The 18,467-nt window shown below is 37.1% G+C and overlaps 1 protein-coding gene across 1 annotated transcript in view; it reads right to left on the bottom strand.

The window, feature by feature from the left end:
* The window catches only part of LOC122804603 (cholesterol 24-hydroxylase-like), a 515,734-nt gene that overhangs the window by 178,315 nt on the left and 318,952 nt on the right, over positions 1–18,467 (bottom strand). Inside the window, exon 8 of the mRNA XM_044074565.1 lies at positions 16,232–16,388. Coding sequence (XP_043930500.1) covers positions 16,232–16,388 — 157 coding nt within the window. The remainder of the gene's footprint in view (positions 1–16,231; positions 16,389–18,467) is intronic.

Here is an 18,467-nt window from a genome sequence, read left to right as displayed (position 1 = left end):
AACAGTACAAACTCTAAAACCAAAAAATATACTCAGCTCTGTATATTTGCAGATCAGTCTCTCAGAACAGGGAGACAACAATTTCAACAGAGATCTAAGCAACAATTAAGAAACTCTATAACCAAAAAAATATACTCAGCTCTATATATTTGCAGATAATCTGGAAGGCAGTTTCTCAGAACACAGGTTCCAGCAATTAAATGCAGGCTGGATACCACATCAATAGTTAATAAAATACTGTCAGCTTCCACTGTAACGTTTTTTATTTTCCTGAAAAAATCCATTGAATCTCTTATGTATGACTTATTCTTTTCTGCTAGAGGTTTCAGCAAGTAATCAAGGTAAATGGCTGTGGCTTCAGTTAGGGAACCTCCACTTGCTACCACCGGTGTATAAGGTGGGTCTCTTCTGTTCTTGTGTGGCTTTGGTATTCCAAAAACGTAAGGTAAACATGGGCATGGGCTCCATAAATAATTATAAAGATTTTCAGTGATACGTTTTTCTTCCCATAATGTGGTGAAATTAGTGTTTTATAAATCATATGCTCTTTTTATGTCATCCATGGTAAATAACTCATACAATCTGTTATCCTCCAGCATGTTCTCTATCTTTTGGTTGTAGCTAGTGGTATCAGCCACAAATATACCTCCTCCCTTGTCTGCCTTCATTACATGCCTGGATTTATCATTGCTAGCTCAATCAATGCTTTTCTTTCTCCCTGTGTTAAGTTATAACGTTTTTTCTTAGGAGGTTTTTTTAAGCAGTTTCCTGATATCCATCTCACATTTCACTTCAAAAGCAGCTAGTGTTTGATGTAGTGGTGGACAATAGCTGCTAGGCCTTTTTATAGTTTCATCAATAGGCTTATTTTCAATGTCATTACTTTTGCCATGAAACTGTACCCTTAAGTTGAGCTTCCTCACAAATATTTTAAGGTCTATCAGTACCTGAGCAGCCTCACTCCTGCAGCTTGGTAAAAAAGTAAGTCCTTTGGACAACACACTTTTTTTCTCTTCAGCAGTGCTTTAACAGAGTGGTTCCAGATAAGTGGAGCACCTGTTATTGTGGCACCTGTTATTGTTGTTATTGTACCTGTTATCGTGGCTGGTTCCTCCATCTGAGTCTGGGACCTGGGTTGTAGTCGGGGTTCCAGCCGGGATTGCCCAGGTATTGTATTTCCCTCACTCCTGTCTACTGTTTGGTTCTCCTGTCTCCCTGGGAGTTCGTGGACAGAGTATGTGACCTCTAGAATTCCTCCTTTGCTTTCTGGAATCTCGGTGGGTTGTAGTAGTATTCCTCGCTGTGGCTGTGGTATGGGGGAACCTGGTAAGAGGGACAAGCTCTGGGTCTCTGATGGTGGTCGTTGTTCTTGTTCTGGTACTGGTGCTGGCTTTGGTATTGGTGTGGTGGTTGATGTCGATATTGGTCTTCCTGAAGAAAATGGTCTCTGTGAATGTGCTGCTGCCCCTGGTAGCTGGATTGTCTGTTATCCCAGTTGTCCTGGTAGTCCTGTAATTAGTCCTGTTGAACTATCTGTTAGTTCTGGTTGCCACTGTGGCTTATGTTTCTGTCTTGATCCTTCTGTGATATTAAAGGCTTCTGCGGAGTGTTGATAGCCAGAGGGGATTGGGATTGTGGGGAATGAGATGTTGGGGGGGGGCAGTCTCATGGTGGTCCTGTATTGTGCCCCTGTCTGGTTTTATGCGAGGATCTCCCCTGGGAAATTCCTGTTGAGGTCTGCTGGCATGGTTATACTTTCCCTTATATCCCCTGTAATAACTAAAACCTTGCCTGTTGCTGGTTCTCTTGTTGCTGTTGTTATTATTATTGTACCTCCTAGTAAGTCTCCCAGGATCATCTTTGTCCTGTTGATCTCGTTTCATTTTATTAAGCTTTCTTTCTTTAATGGACTGCTCATATCCTTTCCCTCTTTCTTTAAGCAGCTCAAATTTAACATCTAGGTCATTTGTGGTTCTCATTTTCCAATGTTGTTTTTAAAGATGTGATGTCAAACTTTGTAGCTTCTTGCACACTAAGGTTGTTCCTTACTAGCAGATGAATAAGTTTGTAGCTGGCATCCTCTAAAATATCTTCCCATTCTTTAGAAAGTGAATCATCCATACTTTTCCACATCGGTCTTTTGTTCAATCTAAGTCCCCGGGGTAGTCTCTTCTTATCTATGCTTTGTTGTAAATAAATGTGTTCCCAGTAGAGACCCTGCATGCGTTCCAATTGCTTTTCTAGTTTAGAAAACGTCTCTGAATTCATATTTTCTGGGCCCATTCTTCCCTGTCCATTTTCTGTATCCATTTGTATCCGATCTGCTTCTGTATCATTCCAGATAGGTATAGTTAGTAGATCTTTAAACCGGTCATTATCCATGTCTTAAAATGCTGGAATTCCACACCAATTCAGGGATCCTTTGACGGAACAAAAACCTTGGTTTCAGAAACCAAAGTACCAACAAAAAACAAGTAATCTCTGTGGTATCCCCGAAGTCTCAAAACAACCCACTAAACAAGTGTAGTGTATCCAAAAACAAAACAGTGTAAGAAACTTCTCTGTGTGGAAGATTTTCAGTCCATATATATCTAGTTAATGATTGTATATTAATCAGATCAGACAATAGTAGTAGAAGTAGCGAACTTAAACTCGTCTTAAGTCAAAACAAAACAAAACAAAAATAATAATAAAAAATATATAATGTTACAGCATTACTAAGTATTTGAAAGTAATCCAAGCAAGGCAGGCAGGCAGTCTGTTTTCAGTTGAAAATCCTTTATTAAGTACACAGACAAGCGATCCAAAAATAGGGTAATAATTTCCTCACAAGCTTTCTAAATATATATATACTTTTTATAAGGCATGGGAGTGGTTTATTGTGCTGTAAAACAAAGTGTTATTGGTACACATGTTAAATTCACATCCCTTCCCCCATCAGTGTGACATTCGAGCTGGTTCTGCCCTACTTAGTAGCTGTCATAATAATATTATAACCCTTATGTACTTTAAATAAAATTTATAATGATGTGGTACCTCTTATTTAACCAGATTATTAAGTAGATTATTGAGTCTGTGATTTTATTCAAGACAATATACTACATGGCTGGAAATATATCAACCTTAGTTCATTTGGCAATCAAAAAAATATATATATAATTATATACATATACATTTTGCATGTAAAAATCAATTTCTGTTTTCATAACCTATTGTTAACAAAGATTGCTTTTGTCCTTCTAGACTTCTTCAGGTATGTGTACAAGAACCCTAAAAACTATCTATAAAAATATATATAATTGTATAATTAGTTAGTATTGTTATTACACATCATTTTGAATAAAGTGGAAAAAAGAACCAGAAAAAAATAAAAATAAGAAAAAAATGTATGTATGATGATAGAAACAAAATATACACTTTAATTACAATGAATTTAAAATGGTATTTATAACCAACTGGTAGAATAAAATAAAATAAAATATAATTAGTCATGTAAACAATGTGGCAATTTTTTTCAGTTCAAGTGCACTTTTAATTGAACAGTAGTAGTTTAGTCCAGGCTTCCTAAAAGAGTTCAGCTTTAATTGCCACATGAGTTCATGTTTCTCCAGAATATTTGGGATGTCTCCTTCAAGATCACCCATGTCTATGCGATCCAGGATCTGGAACTTAAAACCTGAATGTCTTTTTATGAAGAGAAAGGTGTTTGGCTAGTGCATTATTTTTATATCCAGAGCGAATTTCTGACAGATGACATGAAATCCTACGCTTGAGTTTATTTACAGTCTTGCCCACATAGAATGCATCACATTCATTGCACTGTGCCCTGTAAATTACTTTTGTAGTGTTACAGTCAACCCCATGCACTGGTTTTAATGATTTTCTTTAAATAAGGGCAATAAAAACTATAACTTTGCTGTATAAATATACAAAATGTACAATTAGTTTCACATCTTTTAGTGCTTTTCTCATATGGTCTAGGTTTAAATTCAACAAAACTTCTAATGTTCCTGGCCTTCCTATAAACAAATGATGGGGCTTTACCTAAGATGTTAATCAGAAAAGGGTTTCCTGTGACAATGCCCCATTTTTCTTCAATAACATTTTTGATACTGTGATAATCCAGTGTGTATGTTAGGATGCAGCTATTTTTGCATTTGTTATTCTCTGTGGAATTACTTAACATTTTTCTACTGGGGAGGTTGACTGAAGGTGCTTCAGTCCTTTTCAGTTCTATAATGGGTTCCAGGATGTTTTTTAACATCTGACTTGCATAGCCTCTCACTAGAAAATCATTCTCTAAGTTGTTCAGGTTTCTCAAAAATAGTTCCATCTCTGTGGTAATTTGAGCTAATCTATAGCCTTGGGACTTCACTACATTATACTTGTTTTTTGTAGGATGTAGACTTTTACTGTGGAGTAATAAGTTAACCTTCGTTGGTTTTCTGAATAGATCAGTGGTGATCCTGTTATTGTTGGTGTCCTTGGAAATCTGCATATCTAAGAAAGTGGTTGAAGTATAGCTATGGGAAGAGGTAAACTTCAGGAAGGGGGTTGTTTGATTGAGGTTCATATGGTATATATATATATATATATATATATATATATATATATATATATATATATATATATATATGTGTGTGTGTGTGGTTGTAAGAGGCATGAGCGAATGCTCATAACAGCAAATTCTCTTTTTACTTTGTTTGCATTTGCAGCAGCTCTATGTGTGAGATTGTCATACAGTGGCGTCTGGAAAATTGCCCTTTCTTCGCTGTAGGGTGATCACGGACTTGGTATACATAATTAATAGGGGTTGTGTTGGGGCAGATTCTTTGAAAATGTGGTAGGAATAAATTGTAAAATTGGTTACCACAGTGTAAAATCTCTGAAGAACTTCTTTCTGGTGACAAGAAAGGTTACATTTGGAAATATGAGGTTGTTCACCTTGTGGCAATTATGTGTATTATCTATAGGTAGTGAAAACTAAACATTTCAATTCTATAAATGCTTTTAAAGTATTTGAAATTAGAAGCTTGATCACATGCAGTACCCCAAGGTTGTTTAACTTGTGATATAGGTTCATAGGTTAGTACTAAGCTAACTGCCCTTGTGAGCCATTTTAAGCTTAGCCAATTACTCTTTGTGAGACTCAAACCCTGCACCTTGTGCTTGTAAGACAAGCACCTTAACCATTAGGCCACCCTCCCAACCCTACATAGTGAGTGCTGACTTGACATCTTGCTTTTCATTTTGTCATTATAGGTTCATAGATTAGTACTAGGCTAACTGCCCTTGTGGGCCATTTTCAACCTAGCCAACTACCCCATGTAAGAATCAAACCCTGCACTTATGTTTGTAAGGTAAATACCTTAACCATTATGCCAACCTCCCACACACACACAAAAGCAAAAAAAATTGGTTTCATAAGGGCTTCCAGAAAAACAATCCATATGCCAGTATAGCAGCTTTTACGTAGGATATACTTTGTAGCCCTGAAAGCTGAGAACATCCATTCACTGAAGTGACATAAAATGTCATTATACAAGCACACCTTGATTCATTCTACAGCACAGTTTTTATTTTATTGGGGTGTATCAGGGTTTTGGGACCACCCCCTTAACTAAGAAACATAAATTGTTAGATCAGCAAGAAAACACAAGATGGATTGTTTTTCTGGAAGCCCTTATGAAACCAATTTGTTTTTGCTTGTGTGTGTGTGTGTGTGTGTGTGTGTGTGTGTGTGTGTGTGTGTGTGTGTGTGTGTGTGTGTGTGTATTAGCGTTGCCACCCCTCCGTTTTTTTTCCGGAGTGCCCGGAAATCAGTAGGGCACTCCGGTTCTCCGGTTCTTGTAATCGGAGTCCGGAAATAGCGACGTCAGGCTCGTCAGCGCGTATTAAAAAAAAAAAAAAAAAAAAAAACATTCCCGTGACCCGTCTTGGACTCTCGTTGATTGGCTGCTTGCTGCAGACGAGGCTCATGCAGCAAGCAGCCAATCAACACGTTTAGTTAGTAGTCAAAGCCTTGCAAAGCCCGTGAAAATTTAAGAATATAAAGCGGTGCTTCAGTATACGTTTTTTACCTTTTACTTTTGTAGTACAAAGGGTGCTGCTTCTTAAGATCTGAAATTCTTGCTTGGAGCCTTGGACATCGTCTTCAGTGGATTGCCTGCTGCCTGGAAGCCCTGCCTGGAAGCCCTGCCTGGAAGCCCTGCCTGCCTGGAAGCCCTGCCTGGAAGCCCTGCCTGCCTGGAAGCCCTGCCTGCTTGGAAGCCCTGCCTGCTGCCTGGAAGCCCTGCCTGGAAGCCCTGCTGCCTGGAAGGATTGCCTTAGCCCTGCTGCTTGCCTTGCTTGCTGGAGGAGAAGTGCTGTGGACTGGGTGGTGGTGTGTTCCCCTGCTTGCTGGCCCTTTAGCTGCCTGTTCTGTTCTGCTGCTGAGAGCTTGTTTTAGTAGCCCTGCTGCTGATTTTTCTGGAGGTAAGTGGATTTTTTTTTAATGGTTTAATTCTTTGGAATTAAGGTAGATTTTCAACGATTAGTGTGACAAGGGGAATGAAATATTGCCAGCACAGCTACTAGTGAATTTTTTAAATATTAAATTTATATTAATTCACTAGCTGTGCTGGCACTATCTCATTCATTGATGGTGACAAGATGTGTGTAACTATCTAGATGTTCAACATGTGGTGATTAACTAGAACAGTTTCTAATCTGGTTTTGGACTTGGTTGCAGTGAATGTATAATGACTTCATGATTTGTATAAGATGCTTGGACTGTAGATCTGTCTTTCTAGTCTGTCATCACCGTGATGTTTACCTTGACCTGCGTTTCTTCCTAGTGTCTTCTTTCTATTGTACACATGATTTGTATAAGATGCTTGGACTGTAGATCTGTCTTTCTAGTCTGTCATCACCGTGATGTTTACCTTGACCTGCGTTTCTTCCTAGGGTGTCTTTCTAGGGTGTACAGTCTTCGTAGTATAGTGAGGCTTAAATGTAGCTTTTTTGTCTAGTTTGTCATCACAACTACAACTGTTTACCTTTTATCTGTGTTTTCTAGGGTATACCGTCTATACCAAAGCTTAGCTCATTTGATGTTACAGTGAATATATGATTACATGATTTGTATAAGATGCTTGGACTGTAGATCTGTCTTTCTAGTCTGTCATCACCGTGATGTTTACCTTGACCTGTTTCTTCCTAGGGTGTCTTTCTAGGGTGTATCTTGTCAGTCCACAGTATGCCTGAACTTTCTTGCTGTGTTCAGACTCAGCTGGATAACGTTTGCACTAGGTTCTACATAAAAGTAGAGGGTCTTAATTTGGTGCATTGCTGTAGTGTCTGACCCATGTGTTTTACACACAGAATGCCTTCTGTGCATATTCTGCTGTCACACCAGGTTCATGTGTAACAGCTGCAAGTCCCTCAGACAGGAGTTGCTTCTGCCTTTCATTGCTTTACCTTCACTGTAATTTTTCATGAGGAGTCTCATTTTTTTTCCCTATACCAACTTGGTATTACTAGGGTGTGAAAGTCTGGAGATTCACATGTGAATGTGAACTCTGGCTAGTGGCTACTGACTGACACAGGCCCCACCAGGCACTGGTGTTGGTCACAAGTGTTTTGATTTTCTATTAATAGCTGTTTTGGTTTATTGTAGTGTTGAGCAAGGATCCTACAGTCATCATGTTCAGGAAAAGGTCAATGGATCATCAAGAAGAGGCTGAAAGCGCGTCTCCTAAGAGGTTTTTCTGCAGTTATAATAAGGTGTGGGAGCAAAGCTACTCATGGGTGCGACCTGTTCCAAATGCAGATGCCATGGCAAAGTGCACATCCTGTGGAAAAACTTTCACTGTAAAATGGGATGGGGAAAAGGCATTGAAAAGCCATCAGAAGTCCGACAAACATCATCAAAGTCTTCAGCTCCAGAGGCAGAACCTCGTAATGACCAAGTTTATTCAGCCACGTAGTGTAACCAGTGAAGCTTCCAAAGTCACTGCAGCTGCAGTGACAGCAGTCTATCATGGAGTGAAACATGGTCACTCATATGTATCCATAGATTGTGGAGGTAAGCTGGCACCGACAGTCTTCCCTGATTCTACTTTGGCTTGAAATTCAACTGTGGGAAGACAAAATCTGAGAGCATTGTCATGAATGTTCTTGCACCTCATTCAGAGGAGCTCCTTCTGCAGGAACTTGGCAATTCCTATTTCTCAGTGGGATCAGATGCATCCAATAAAGGGAACAGAAAAATGTTCCCTTTAGTTATTCAGTACTTTACTCACACCCATGGCACACAACAGAAACTCCTTGATTTCTATGAGGATCATAACAAAAGTTCTGAATGTATCTTTACTAGAATAAAGACATCCTTGTGCATAAAGGACTCCAAGTACAAAACATTGCTAGCTATGCTGCAGACAATGCCTCAGTCAATTATGGAAAGCACAGGTCTGTTTTAAAAGTTTGAAATCTGAGGTGCCTCACATCATTGCAGCAAACTGTTTATGCCATGTAATACATAACTGTGCCAAGCATGCAAGCAAGGCCCTTGCAAAGTTTGATGTGGAGACTCTGGTTTTGAAAATACATAGTGAGTTTTCAGCATCTGCTAAAAAATGGCACTGTTGAAAGGCTTCTATTCTTTCCTAAACCAGGACTTTAGGAAATAATGCAACATGTTGTAACAAGGTGGCTGTCTTTGTTCCCAGCTGTGGCAAGGCTGGTAGAATGTTGGCCTGCTATTAAAAGTTATTTTATTAGTCAAGGGCCTGAGGACTGTCACCCCTTATCTGGAAATTTGTGGAGGCCGATGAGGATGGCATCAGTGGGGATGTGTCTGAGGCAGAGTGCTACATACACTTCATGCACTACATCCTGCAGGTATTCCACAAGTCTATAGCAAAACTTGAAAGTAACACTCTCTGCTCCAGAGTTGTACACCGTGATGAAAAGTCTAAAAGATGAGTTGCAGAGAAGGCTAGATGACCAGTTCTTTGGTACTAAAGTTTCATCTGCCTTACAGCACTTTACTCCAGCTGTCGCACAGCAGGTCTGTAGGACCTTCTGTGATTTTACAGTAAAGCACTTTGTTACCTACAGAAGTGGTTTGACTATGATAATAGTCCCTTTAAAGCTATGCAGGTCCTCAGCCTCCAACATCCTGTAACTTGGCCAGAACTGCGTACAGTTGCAGACCTCTTCAAATTGGATGTGGACATTGAAGCACTTTACTCAGACTACTGTACTTTAACTGCTGCATTGCCAGCCCTGTTACAGATGACAGAGGCATCTGTAAGTGATCGCTGGGTGACTTTTTAGTAAAGCTCCAGACTGCAAGCCACTTTACAGACTGGTGCAGTTTGCTCTTTCAATCCCCCAGCAATAGCTTTGTGGAAAGGGTTTTTTCACTTATGGGGAATCGTGGACTGATGTAAGAAATAGAATGCTTGTGTCACTTGTGAAGGCCGAGTTGCAGGTCAAGCTAAACTTTAACATGAGTTGTTCGCAATTTTATTCATTTGTGAGAAATAACCAGCCATTACTTGAGGCTGCTAGATCAAATGCCAAATACAGCTTCAAGTATAAGCAATGATTTCTAGCAAAACTGAAGATACTTTAAACAGTTGCTTTTCTTTTACTATTGTGTGTGGTGAACCCTTAATGTACTGCTTTGAATGAACTGGTGTTTTTAATATCTAATTGTATTTCCATTTTAGTACTACCTGTGATATGAGACTTGGGCTTAGTTTTCCCATGCTTGTGTGTGATGTACTGTTGTATGTAGTGAACCTTTTGAAGTATTGCTAAATGAAGTTTTTTTATTTACTTTTTGACTCGTCGCACATTTTTCTACTTATTGGTAACTGTATGTGATATTAAAGACTTATGCTGAAGGGTGGAGTAAAGGGGTGTGGCTATTAAAAGGAATGGGTGTGGCTTGATTGTGCATGGGGCGGGGCTTGTTTGTCAGGAAATGGCACAGTAGAAAGGTGGCAACCCTAGTGTGTATGTGTCAGTGTATTTTTATATTACTTGTATTGAAAATTTATATTTTTCTGCTTAAATCCCAAAAACCCAAGAAGTGACTGTTTATCAGCTGTGTAGCTCTTGATGCTCATTTTAAGTTACTGTGCCTGCAAATGGTCTTTTGTGATCAGTGTACTACCCCAATAAACAAATTCAGTAAATAAGTATTTCACTATTTAATCTCACTTCAAGTCAATGTCAGTTTTTAGCCATTAGATGGCAGTATTACATTGTGTTCTCAATGATAAACCTTTTTTTGTCTGTTTTTTATTTCTCCTGATTTTTGAATAGGTTATAACATTCAGACATTGGATGTAAGCATATCATATGTCTATAAAAGTTTAAATAAGGTCTGAATGTCCCACAGCATTCAAAAGGCTGTTTGTGAAAATCCTGGTTCTGTGTTTGTTGTGGGATATATGCCAAAGCATGGAATTGGTTTGCTTCTGGAGTGCTGGTTGGGTCTTTATGGAATATTTTACTTTTCCCTGCACTCCTACTGGCATGTTTCACTTTGGCAAGTTTTGTAGTATTCTACCTTTGCGTTTGCTGGTGGAGTCTTATCTGGTCAACTATTTTTGGGCCTTTTAGAAAGACAAATTTTCACTCCATGGCTTCCTGTGATCTCTCTGCATTAGTGGCAAGTCTTTCTGTTGAAACAAATGATGCTTCCAGGTTGGACAGGATAGCTGCACAAACACCAATATCAGAAGATAGAACAACGCAACTGAGTACCAGTCCATCAGGCATGAACATGAAAAGTGTCTTTTTCTACCGGGATATGAGGAAACTAAGCAGTACAAACTTGCATTTAAAAACTTGAAAATCATATTTAAGGCAATGCTTGGTGGCCAGTGGCTTGACTGTTTATGTAGAACCTAGGAGTTTTGTGGATGATGAACATTTCTGAGTAGGTGGCATGCAGTGCAGAATATTACTTTTCTAATGTTTGTGAAACTTTTGGTTAACTATTATGAAGGGTAATTGCCTGCACTAAATGATAATATTAACATCACAGCAAATCAGGTTTCTGTGTTTAGTGAAGAACAACAGTATAAAATTATTTTGATAAATTTAAAAAAGATATGGAAACAATAGATGTTGATTTGAAGCTTATAAAATGAGAAAGTTCAGGAGGCACATGGGTGATTGTGAAAGGGATACACTATTTATTTGGAAAAATCAAAACCCGGTGTGCATTTTTCAAAATCTGGTAATAATACTACTGCAAAGACAAAAGGGACCTCACAAACATAAAAAAAACAGTCCATCTACTCCATGACCTTGAGTTATGAGGCAGTAACCAATTTGCCATTTAACACCAATGCAGACCTCGAATCTCTGGAAATCTGATAAGTAGTCAAATGATCTAATTTAAAGGTACAGCTAGCGCTACTGAAAAGTAGACATGGTGGCAGAAGACACACAAGTAAAATAAAGAATATTGAATCTTTTCAAAGGCATGATGGAATAACTCAAAGTAATGACTTAGTTGTTAACCTTACTACTCACTCTTTTTCTTTTGACCACATTTCACTACTGAATAAAGATTTAGCATATGACCATCATTCTGTGTTTGTCAGCTAGAAGATCTATGTCAGTTGATTGAGTTTTCAGAAACTTAAAATTCATATCGGCAAGACAATATGATCAAATTTCCAAAAACTTGAACATTAAAAAAACACAAAAATCTTTTTTTTTTTTTTTTTTTAATTTTTGCAGGAGGGCAAACTCACCTGCACCCACTATATGGGGGGATATGGCCCCCTTACCCCCTCCAAATTATATATACCAACTCTGAGATCACACTACATTGAGGAAAATGGTAAATTTCCCGAACCTCACTACACTGCAATCTCCATTCAAAAGCTTTGAGTTTTCCGAAATTCTATATCATCTTGCCGATACGAATTTCAAGTTTCTGAAAACTTGGTGATAGGGATCCCATCTAGAAACTATATTAGATCTAAATGCCTTTTGTCAATTTGAATTTGAAATAATGGTTTGACACCCACAGATAAATTCCAGGTGAAGAAAAGTATGCCTCTTTTATTGTTTAGGAAATCTGATTTAAACCTCTCATAACACCCCTGTGTCCACTTATTTGAACAGTCAGTTATTAACAATAAACAAGATATGACACTTAAAAACTTCTCATAAAATGTAACTGTTTCAGAATGTAGAGCCCTGCATAATTTGGCAAATGTTGATGAATTTGTCATTACAAAACATGACAAGGGTGGTGCTGTAGTTATCTGTGGCAAATATGATTATATAGGAGAGACTAAAAATCATTTGAGGGACAGGCACACTTATTCACTGTTCAATTTAGATCCCTCTCCTTTTCTCAAAAAACAGATGAGTTTTACTTCCGGAGTGCTTCTCCAAGGCATTATGACTGATGAACCCAAACTCAATTAAGCTTTGGATGATCCCCAACCACAACTTCTCCATTTTCTCCAAAAAGTTCATAAAAATCAACTCTCCAGTAAGGCTTCTCTTACTGAATCAGCATCTGCATTTCTGCAGCACTAATTAACCCCCCCCCCCATAAATCTGATACCTGCCAGATTGAAGGACATAATGCATTTTCTTAACATCATGATCACAAGTAGATTTACCAAATTTTCTTTTATTGTTACACTAGATGTGAAGTCATTGTATGCCAGCATCCCCCAAGGATGGGGGGCGGGTATGGCAGCAGTTGAATATTATTTACAGATGTCTGGTATCCGTAATCCAGAATTTAACAAGTTTTTGTTTTCACTCTTACATCATGTTTTGACAAAGAATGTTATACAAGTGGCAAAGCAAGCACCCATTCAATACATTTAAAACTACAGCATCACACCGACTAGACCAGATGGCATGAAAGACACCTAACATAATGGATACCCCATTTATGGAATTGGATGCCCTTACTAATCAAGCAGAGTACTTCCCTAGCAACCTATAAAATCAATCTGGATGGCTGGATGGGTGACCTCAAATTTTCTCTAGAAATATGTAGAGAATGTATGTTTACTGGATGAGCACTGCAAGTTTCTCACCAGTACCAGGTAATGCGGCTGAGCTTCTTAATGGTCTGTTTTGGCCATAAGCTTAGTGAAACAAGAGACTAAACCTATGCCTTTACAGAAGCAATAGTTCATATTATCTTTAAACAAGAAAATGGAAGCCAATCATCATGTTAATTTGTCTTCTACCATTTGCACTAATAATGCAGATTTTCTTGGAAAGGTATATATGCACATACATGTATGCATACACACTCAAACAACATTCATAAAATTGATTGCCTTTTTACTGGCATAAAATGGGTCCATGCTTTCCCATTTTCATTGCCTCTAGCAGTAGTCAATAGTTTCAAGATATTTTCAGATTTATCAGGCAGAGAATACTTTGACATTTAATCACCATCAAAATGTAGCTCTACAGTCTTCTCCTTTCTAGCTACTAAGCTATAGAGCTAGTTTTACTTAAGCTGAATTCATAATGATGATGATGATAATATAATAGATTGAGTTGTTTCTAACTTAACCACCTCTAGATGTATACACTAGGCAACAAATGTTAACCAATATCCCTTTATGAATCTTCAGAGTTAAACAAACAGCAAACCAGCAAATGAAAAAAGAAAAGAAAGAAAATTAAATCCTAAGTGTGATTATTATTTCACTGAAATTTAAATGATATATAACATGTAAGAATATAAAATAATGTTGATAGCTCTTTTCTACAAACTTGTAGTGTTTGCTATAAGTTGTTTTCATGCAGAGTGACATTACCTTGGCAAGTGCAAATAATACAAATCAGATTGAAAAATCAAGAATCCATTTGTGCAGCTTTACATTAACTTTGAATATGCTACCAGATTTTAACAAATACTAATCCTTCCCCAATATTCTATGTAATAAACTTAATCAATGGTTTCAGATCATGTCCTATTTACCGTTTTCCTGCATTTTGTGTTTTGCAATATGTCATTGGCCTGGGTCACAGCTGAAAAGTGATTATGGACCTGCCTACTTACCCAAAAAATAAATAAATAATGTGATACAGTGGGCCGGATTCATGAATGACTACACTAAGTGTACAAGATCTGTAATTAAGAACATCCCTAACACACTTTTTGTGCTGTCTATTCACTCAGAAAGATTACACTAAGTGCAAATAGTCTGCACATTGTGATAACCTTTATGAATCCCCCTCGATATTAAAGGTTGTAAGAAAATCAGTAGGAAAACTAAAATTAGGAGGAGGAAGGTGTGAGTAATGACTGTGTTATCTGCTCACTCAGAATGATGTACACTTACTGTAGGTGTTAATGAACCAGGCCTATGTCTAATCTGAAAATGACCTAGTACTACAGGCTGGAAAAAAAGTTTCATTTTTAAACATTAGATGGTTTAGAAACAGAAAATTGAGGTAGACGTATGCAAGTCAGGATAAAAACAAAGCCAGCTGGTCAGAGGCATAAGCCATCTGTTAAGTCTAAATAACATAGTTATATGGTTTTAAATAGTAATTTAGAGTGGTTAGGTGCAAGCAACATACTTTTCATAGCTTAGTATTAGGCTAGCTGTCCTTGAGGGCCATTTTAAGGCTAGTCACTTTCCTTTTTGTGCCAGAATAAACCTATCCTGTTGGGTTATAGACTGGCCTTTACCCCATCCCATGATCAATAATTATATATTACTCCTAATGAGAATAACTGGGGTCATACCATAGTTAATTTGAGGGAACCCGTGCATAGGAGAAAGCATTTAGCAGCTGCCCCTCTCTATTAGTAATACAGGATGAACTCCTGGGGTACATTTTCTGTTTCTATACAAAGATTTAAGTTGTGCTTAAATATGGACAGGGATGAACTTTGCTTTATGTGGATGATGAGTATATTCCGCAGTGTGGTATCCTCTATGAGATATACCTGTCCCTCCAAACTGTTCTGTTGATGCTGCAGAAGATGTTTGGATCTTTAGACCAAGTATTTCTGATGCCTTTTGACTTGCTGGTGTGCAGTACATCCATCAGTGATGGGTTGGTGGATGTCTTGTATGCCAGGCACAGGTCACCTCTTAGCAGTCTGTAGGGAATCAAGTATAATGACAGGGTTTTGAGTCAGTCCATGTAGTATATGTTGTTTAGGCCTTGTACCCTTTTAGTAAGGTATCTCAGTGGGCATTCCAGTTGTAATATGGGTCTGTATAGATAGGGCATTATATTCAATGATTGGCCTAATGAGGGCTGAGTAAAGAGGGACAATGATATCCTTAGACATCTCTAGATCTAACATAATCCCTATGTTTATAAGCTGTGCAATATAGAAGGACTTTCTTATCATGTAATCGAAGAGTGATATAGCCGATGGCTTTAATATTGACACAAATTAAGCGAAGACTGAAAATGCCGAAACACCTAAACTACGAAATTCAGTATATTAAATTGCCATGGTTGACTAACACGAATGGAATTACATTTCCTATTCAATTATGAAGTGTAATTCCGTTTGTGTTGAATTTCGTAGTTTAGGTGTTTTGGCATATTCCCTTTTCGCTTACTTTGTGTCGATGTTAAAGCTGTTGGCTATATCACGTTTTGATTACATGATATAGACCCTAATAGACACATGCTGCTCAAAAGTTAGGTCACTGTCCACATAAGTTCCTATACCCCAAACAACTGGGTCGGCTCTTAGGGATGCATTGTCAACTGCGTAGTCTCCTGGGTTAAATGACTTCCCAAAGGATTTTGGCAACCATTATTTGTTTGGGACAAACCTTCCTGCTGGATTGCTAAGTATTTTGGGGATTCAATGACTGCTTTTAGCTTGCAGTCATCTGCAAACATAGTCAGCCAGACCTGTTTAGGATTGGCTGTTATTTCAGAAATGTTGGTTCTATTTAGCAGGTAAAACTGAGGCATGATTTATGCAGAACCACAGAAATTAAGTATCATTTTATCATGTGAACCTGGGTTCTCAGTAATATACTGTTTTCAACATGGTGCAGTGAGCTTGAAGTGAAGTCTACAAGAATATGAAAATGATACCTTAGTTGTTATCATGTCTTGTCAAACCTGGGTACATACCAGCCATGTCTGATCCTCTACCAATAAATAGCAAAACTGTCATATAATTCTAGAATTCATGATGATGAATCACTGCATCATGTTTTCCTTAAAAATGTTTGAGCTGTTTACTTACCAGCACATTTTAAGATTTGGGTGAGAATGTCCTTTGGTATTTCCTCTCCGTTCTGGATTGCAGCCTTTCTGAGCCTGATGCATTCTTGTCCAGCATGTCGAAGTAAAAGGGCACTTTGTCTTATCTCTTGTATTAATTGATTGTTTTTTGGAAAAAACTAAAGTAAAAAATAAAATAGATTTTGTTTTAAGCAATTTTGAAATCAAACAATTGTTTCAAATCATCAATCAAAAGGGATGAGAAAAATAAAAGTCATAATATATTTTTTTGTTTACAATGCATTTTTGATATATGTTATATATGTTTAGACTAGTAATCTCTTTATCACGTTCATCACTAATGCAAACAATATTCCACTCATGGGGCATCCTTGTCATATACTACACTTCATGCATTTTTCTTTACTTAGCCACCCATTCACTAACACTCTCACTCTATTATTCAGATATGCAGACATACACCCTCTCCTAACTCTATTACCTATTCCATGCTTCTCCATAACATCCCACAAAGCTTCATGTCCTGCTGCATCAAACGCATTGCCAGTATCACCTACCATACGTTTCACATCCACCCTTTTACTTATAATATCATCCACAATTTTTCTCACAACCAATAACAGTTCTTGACATAGCTTCCCTTTTATACTATATACATTTTCTTCCATAATATCCCTCATCCTTCCTTCAATTCTCCTCTGTATTATACAGATAAAACATTATAATTTGTGTAATCAAGTGTGAGGGGTCTCCAATTTTTTTATTTCACTTATCTCATATTTCTTTAGATAAATTTTAATATCCCACTATATAACTCTTCATAAACTAACCCTACCTTCAACCATTCATACATTACATTTATAAAATATTCTGTTTGCCAGTCCACTAATTTCGTATATATTCTATACCCTATACTATCTGAGCCTGAGACTGAATTATCGTTTAATTTCATAAGTACTTCATGTAATTCACCAATAGTAATTTCTTTTTCAAATGCTTCATAAACTCATTCTGGAAATTTCTTTACTTTTCATTCACTCTCTTATTTTGCATATGCTGTACTGCAATAGCCTTTATTTGCTCTTGTGTTCTTTTAACCTTTTACATTTTTTATTTCTCTCACTATACTAATATATTCTTTTACTATTTTTTTTCCAAATATGCAGATAACCTCCTCCCTTCTCCCTTATAAATAATATATTTGCCTAAACAGTAATGCATTATTTTGTCTCGATTTATTTTATACGTTTCTTTTTTCATATCATACTACTGTGTTGTATTATTATCTAAATTCTGTAATACATTTATATAAATATTCCCATACCTCACTTTCTTTTCCTTTCCTACATCATCCTGACACTGAAAAAACACTCTTTTTATACTTCTTTTTAAATTTAATCACCATTCAGACCAATTTTTATAGATGTCCTTTAAGGTTATATGATTCTTCCATAAGTGTAAAACTTTTTCATCCCATAATTTCTCTTTTATTCTTTATATTCCCTTTCCTATTTTAAAATATTACCCTTTTTCTATCACCACCATCAATATTGCTAAAGGGTATGAAAAAAAACTATCGCAACTGTACCACCATCTGCTACTCCCAGTCTTCCGATAAATAATCATTTTTAGATCCAAGTGCCCCTTTTATAAGTCCATTGATATTTTTCTACAGAGCTAATTTACTATATTTTATCGCTGCCTGTATTATTTTTACATCTTTCCCTTTCTTTTTACATCTTCCCCTTAAATTACATTAAAGTCTTCTGCAATTATAATTTTCATGCTAACCACTACATTGTCTAATATATGATGAAACAAATTATCTCTTTTTTTTGCTATGATACAACAAATTCTCTTTCCTTTCTAGTTATATATACATATAATTCTATACTTCTATACACTTTTTTTATACCTCATACCCATCCTTACCAATATTACATTTAGCATTTTCACTGTTTCATTACTCAACACAGTCACTCCAGAACAACTTTAACTTCATAAGTTCCATTTTATATTTCCACCCCACAATTTTTCTGCTTGCCCTCTTTCTTCACTTCTCAGGAATCTTACATCTTCTAACATAACAACATCCATGTCACATTCTGTACACAACTGCAGTACACTTATCATTCTTACAGTGTTAATAATGATGTCCTCATTTACTGAACGTACTCTAAAATCATTGTTTTTTCCTTCTTTTTAAGTTTAGAGGAAATATTTTTATTTTTTTACGC

Source organism: Protopterus annectens, chromosome 6.part0 (assembly GCF_019279795.1).
Source record: "Protopterus annectens isolate FY-2018-M chromosome 6.part0, PAN1.0, whole genome shotgun sequence".
NCBI classification, from domain to species: Eukaryota; Metazoa; Chordata; order Ceratodontiformes; family Protopteridae; genus Protopterus; species Protopterus annectens.
The sequence above is the reverse complement of the archived record's forward strand: the minus strand, read 5'-3'. Positions and strand labels throughout refer to the sequence as shown.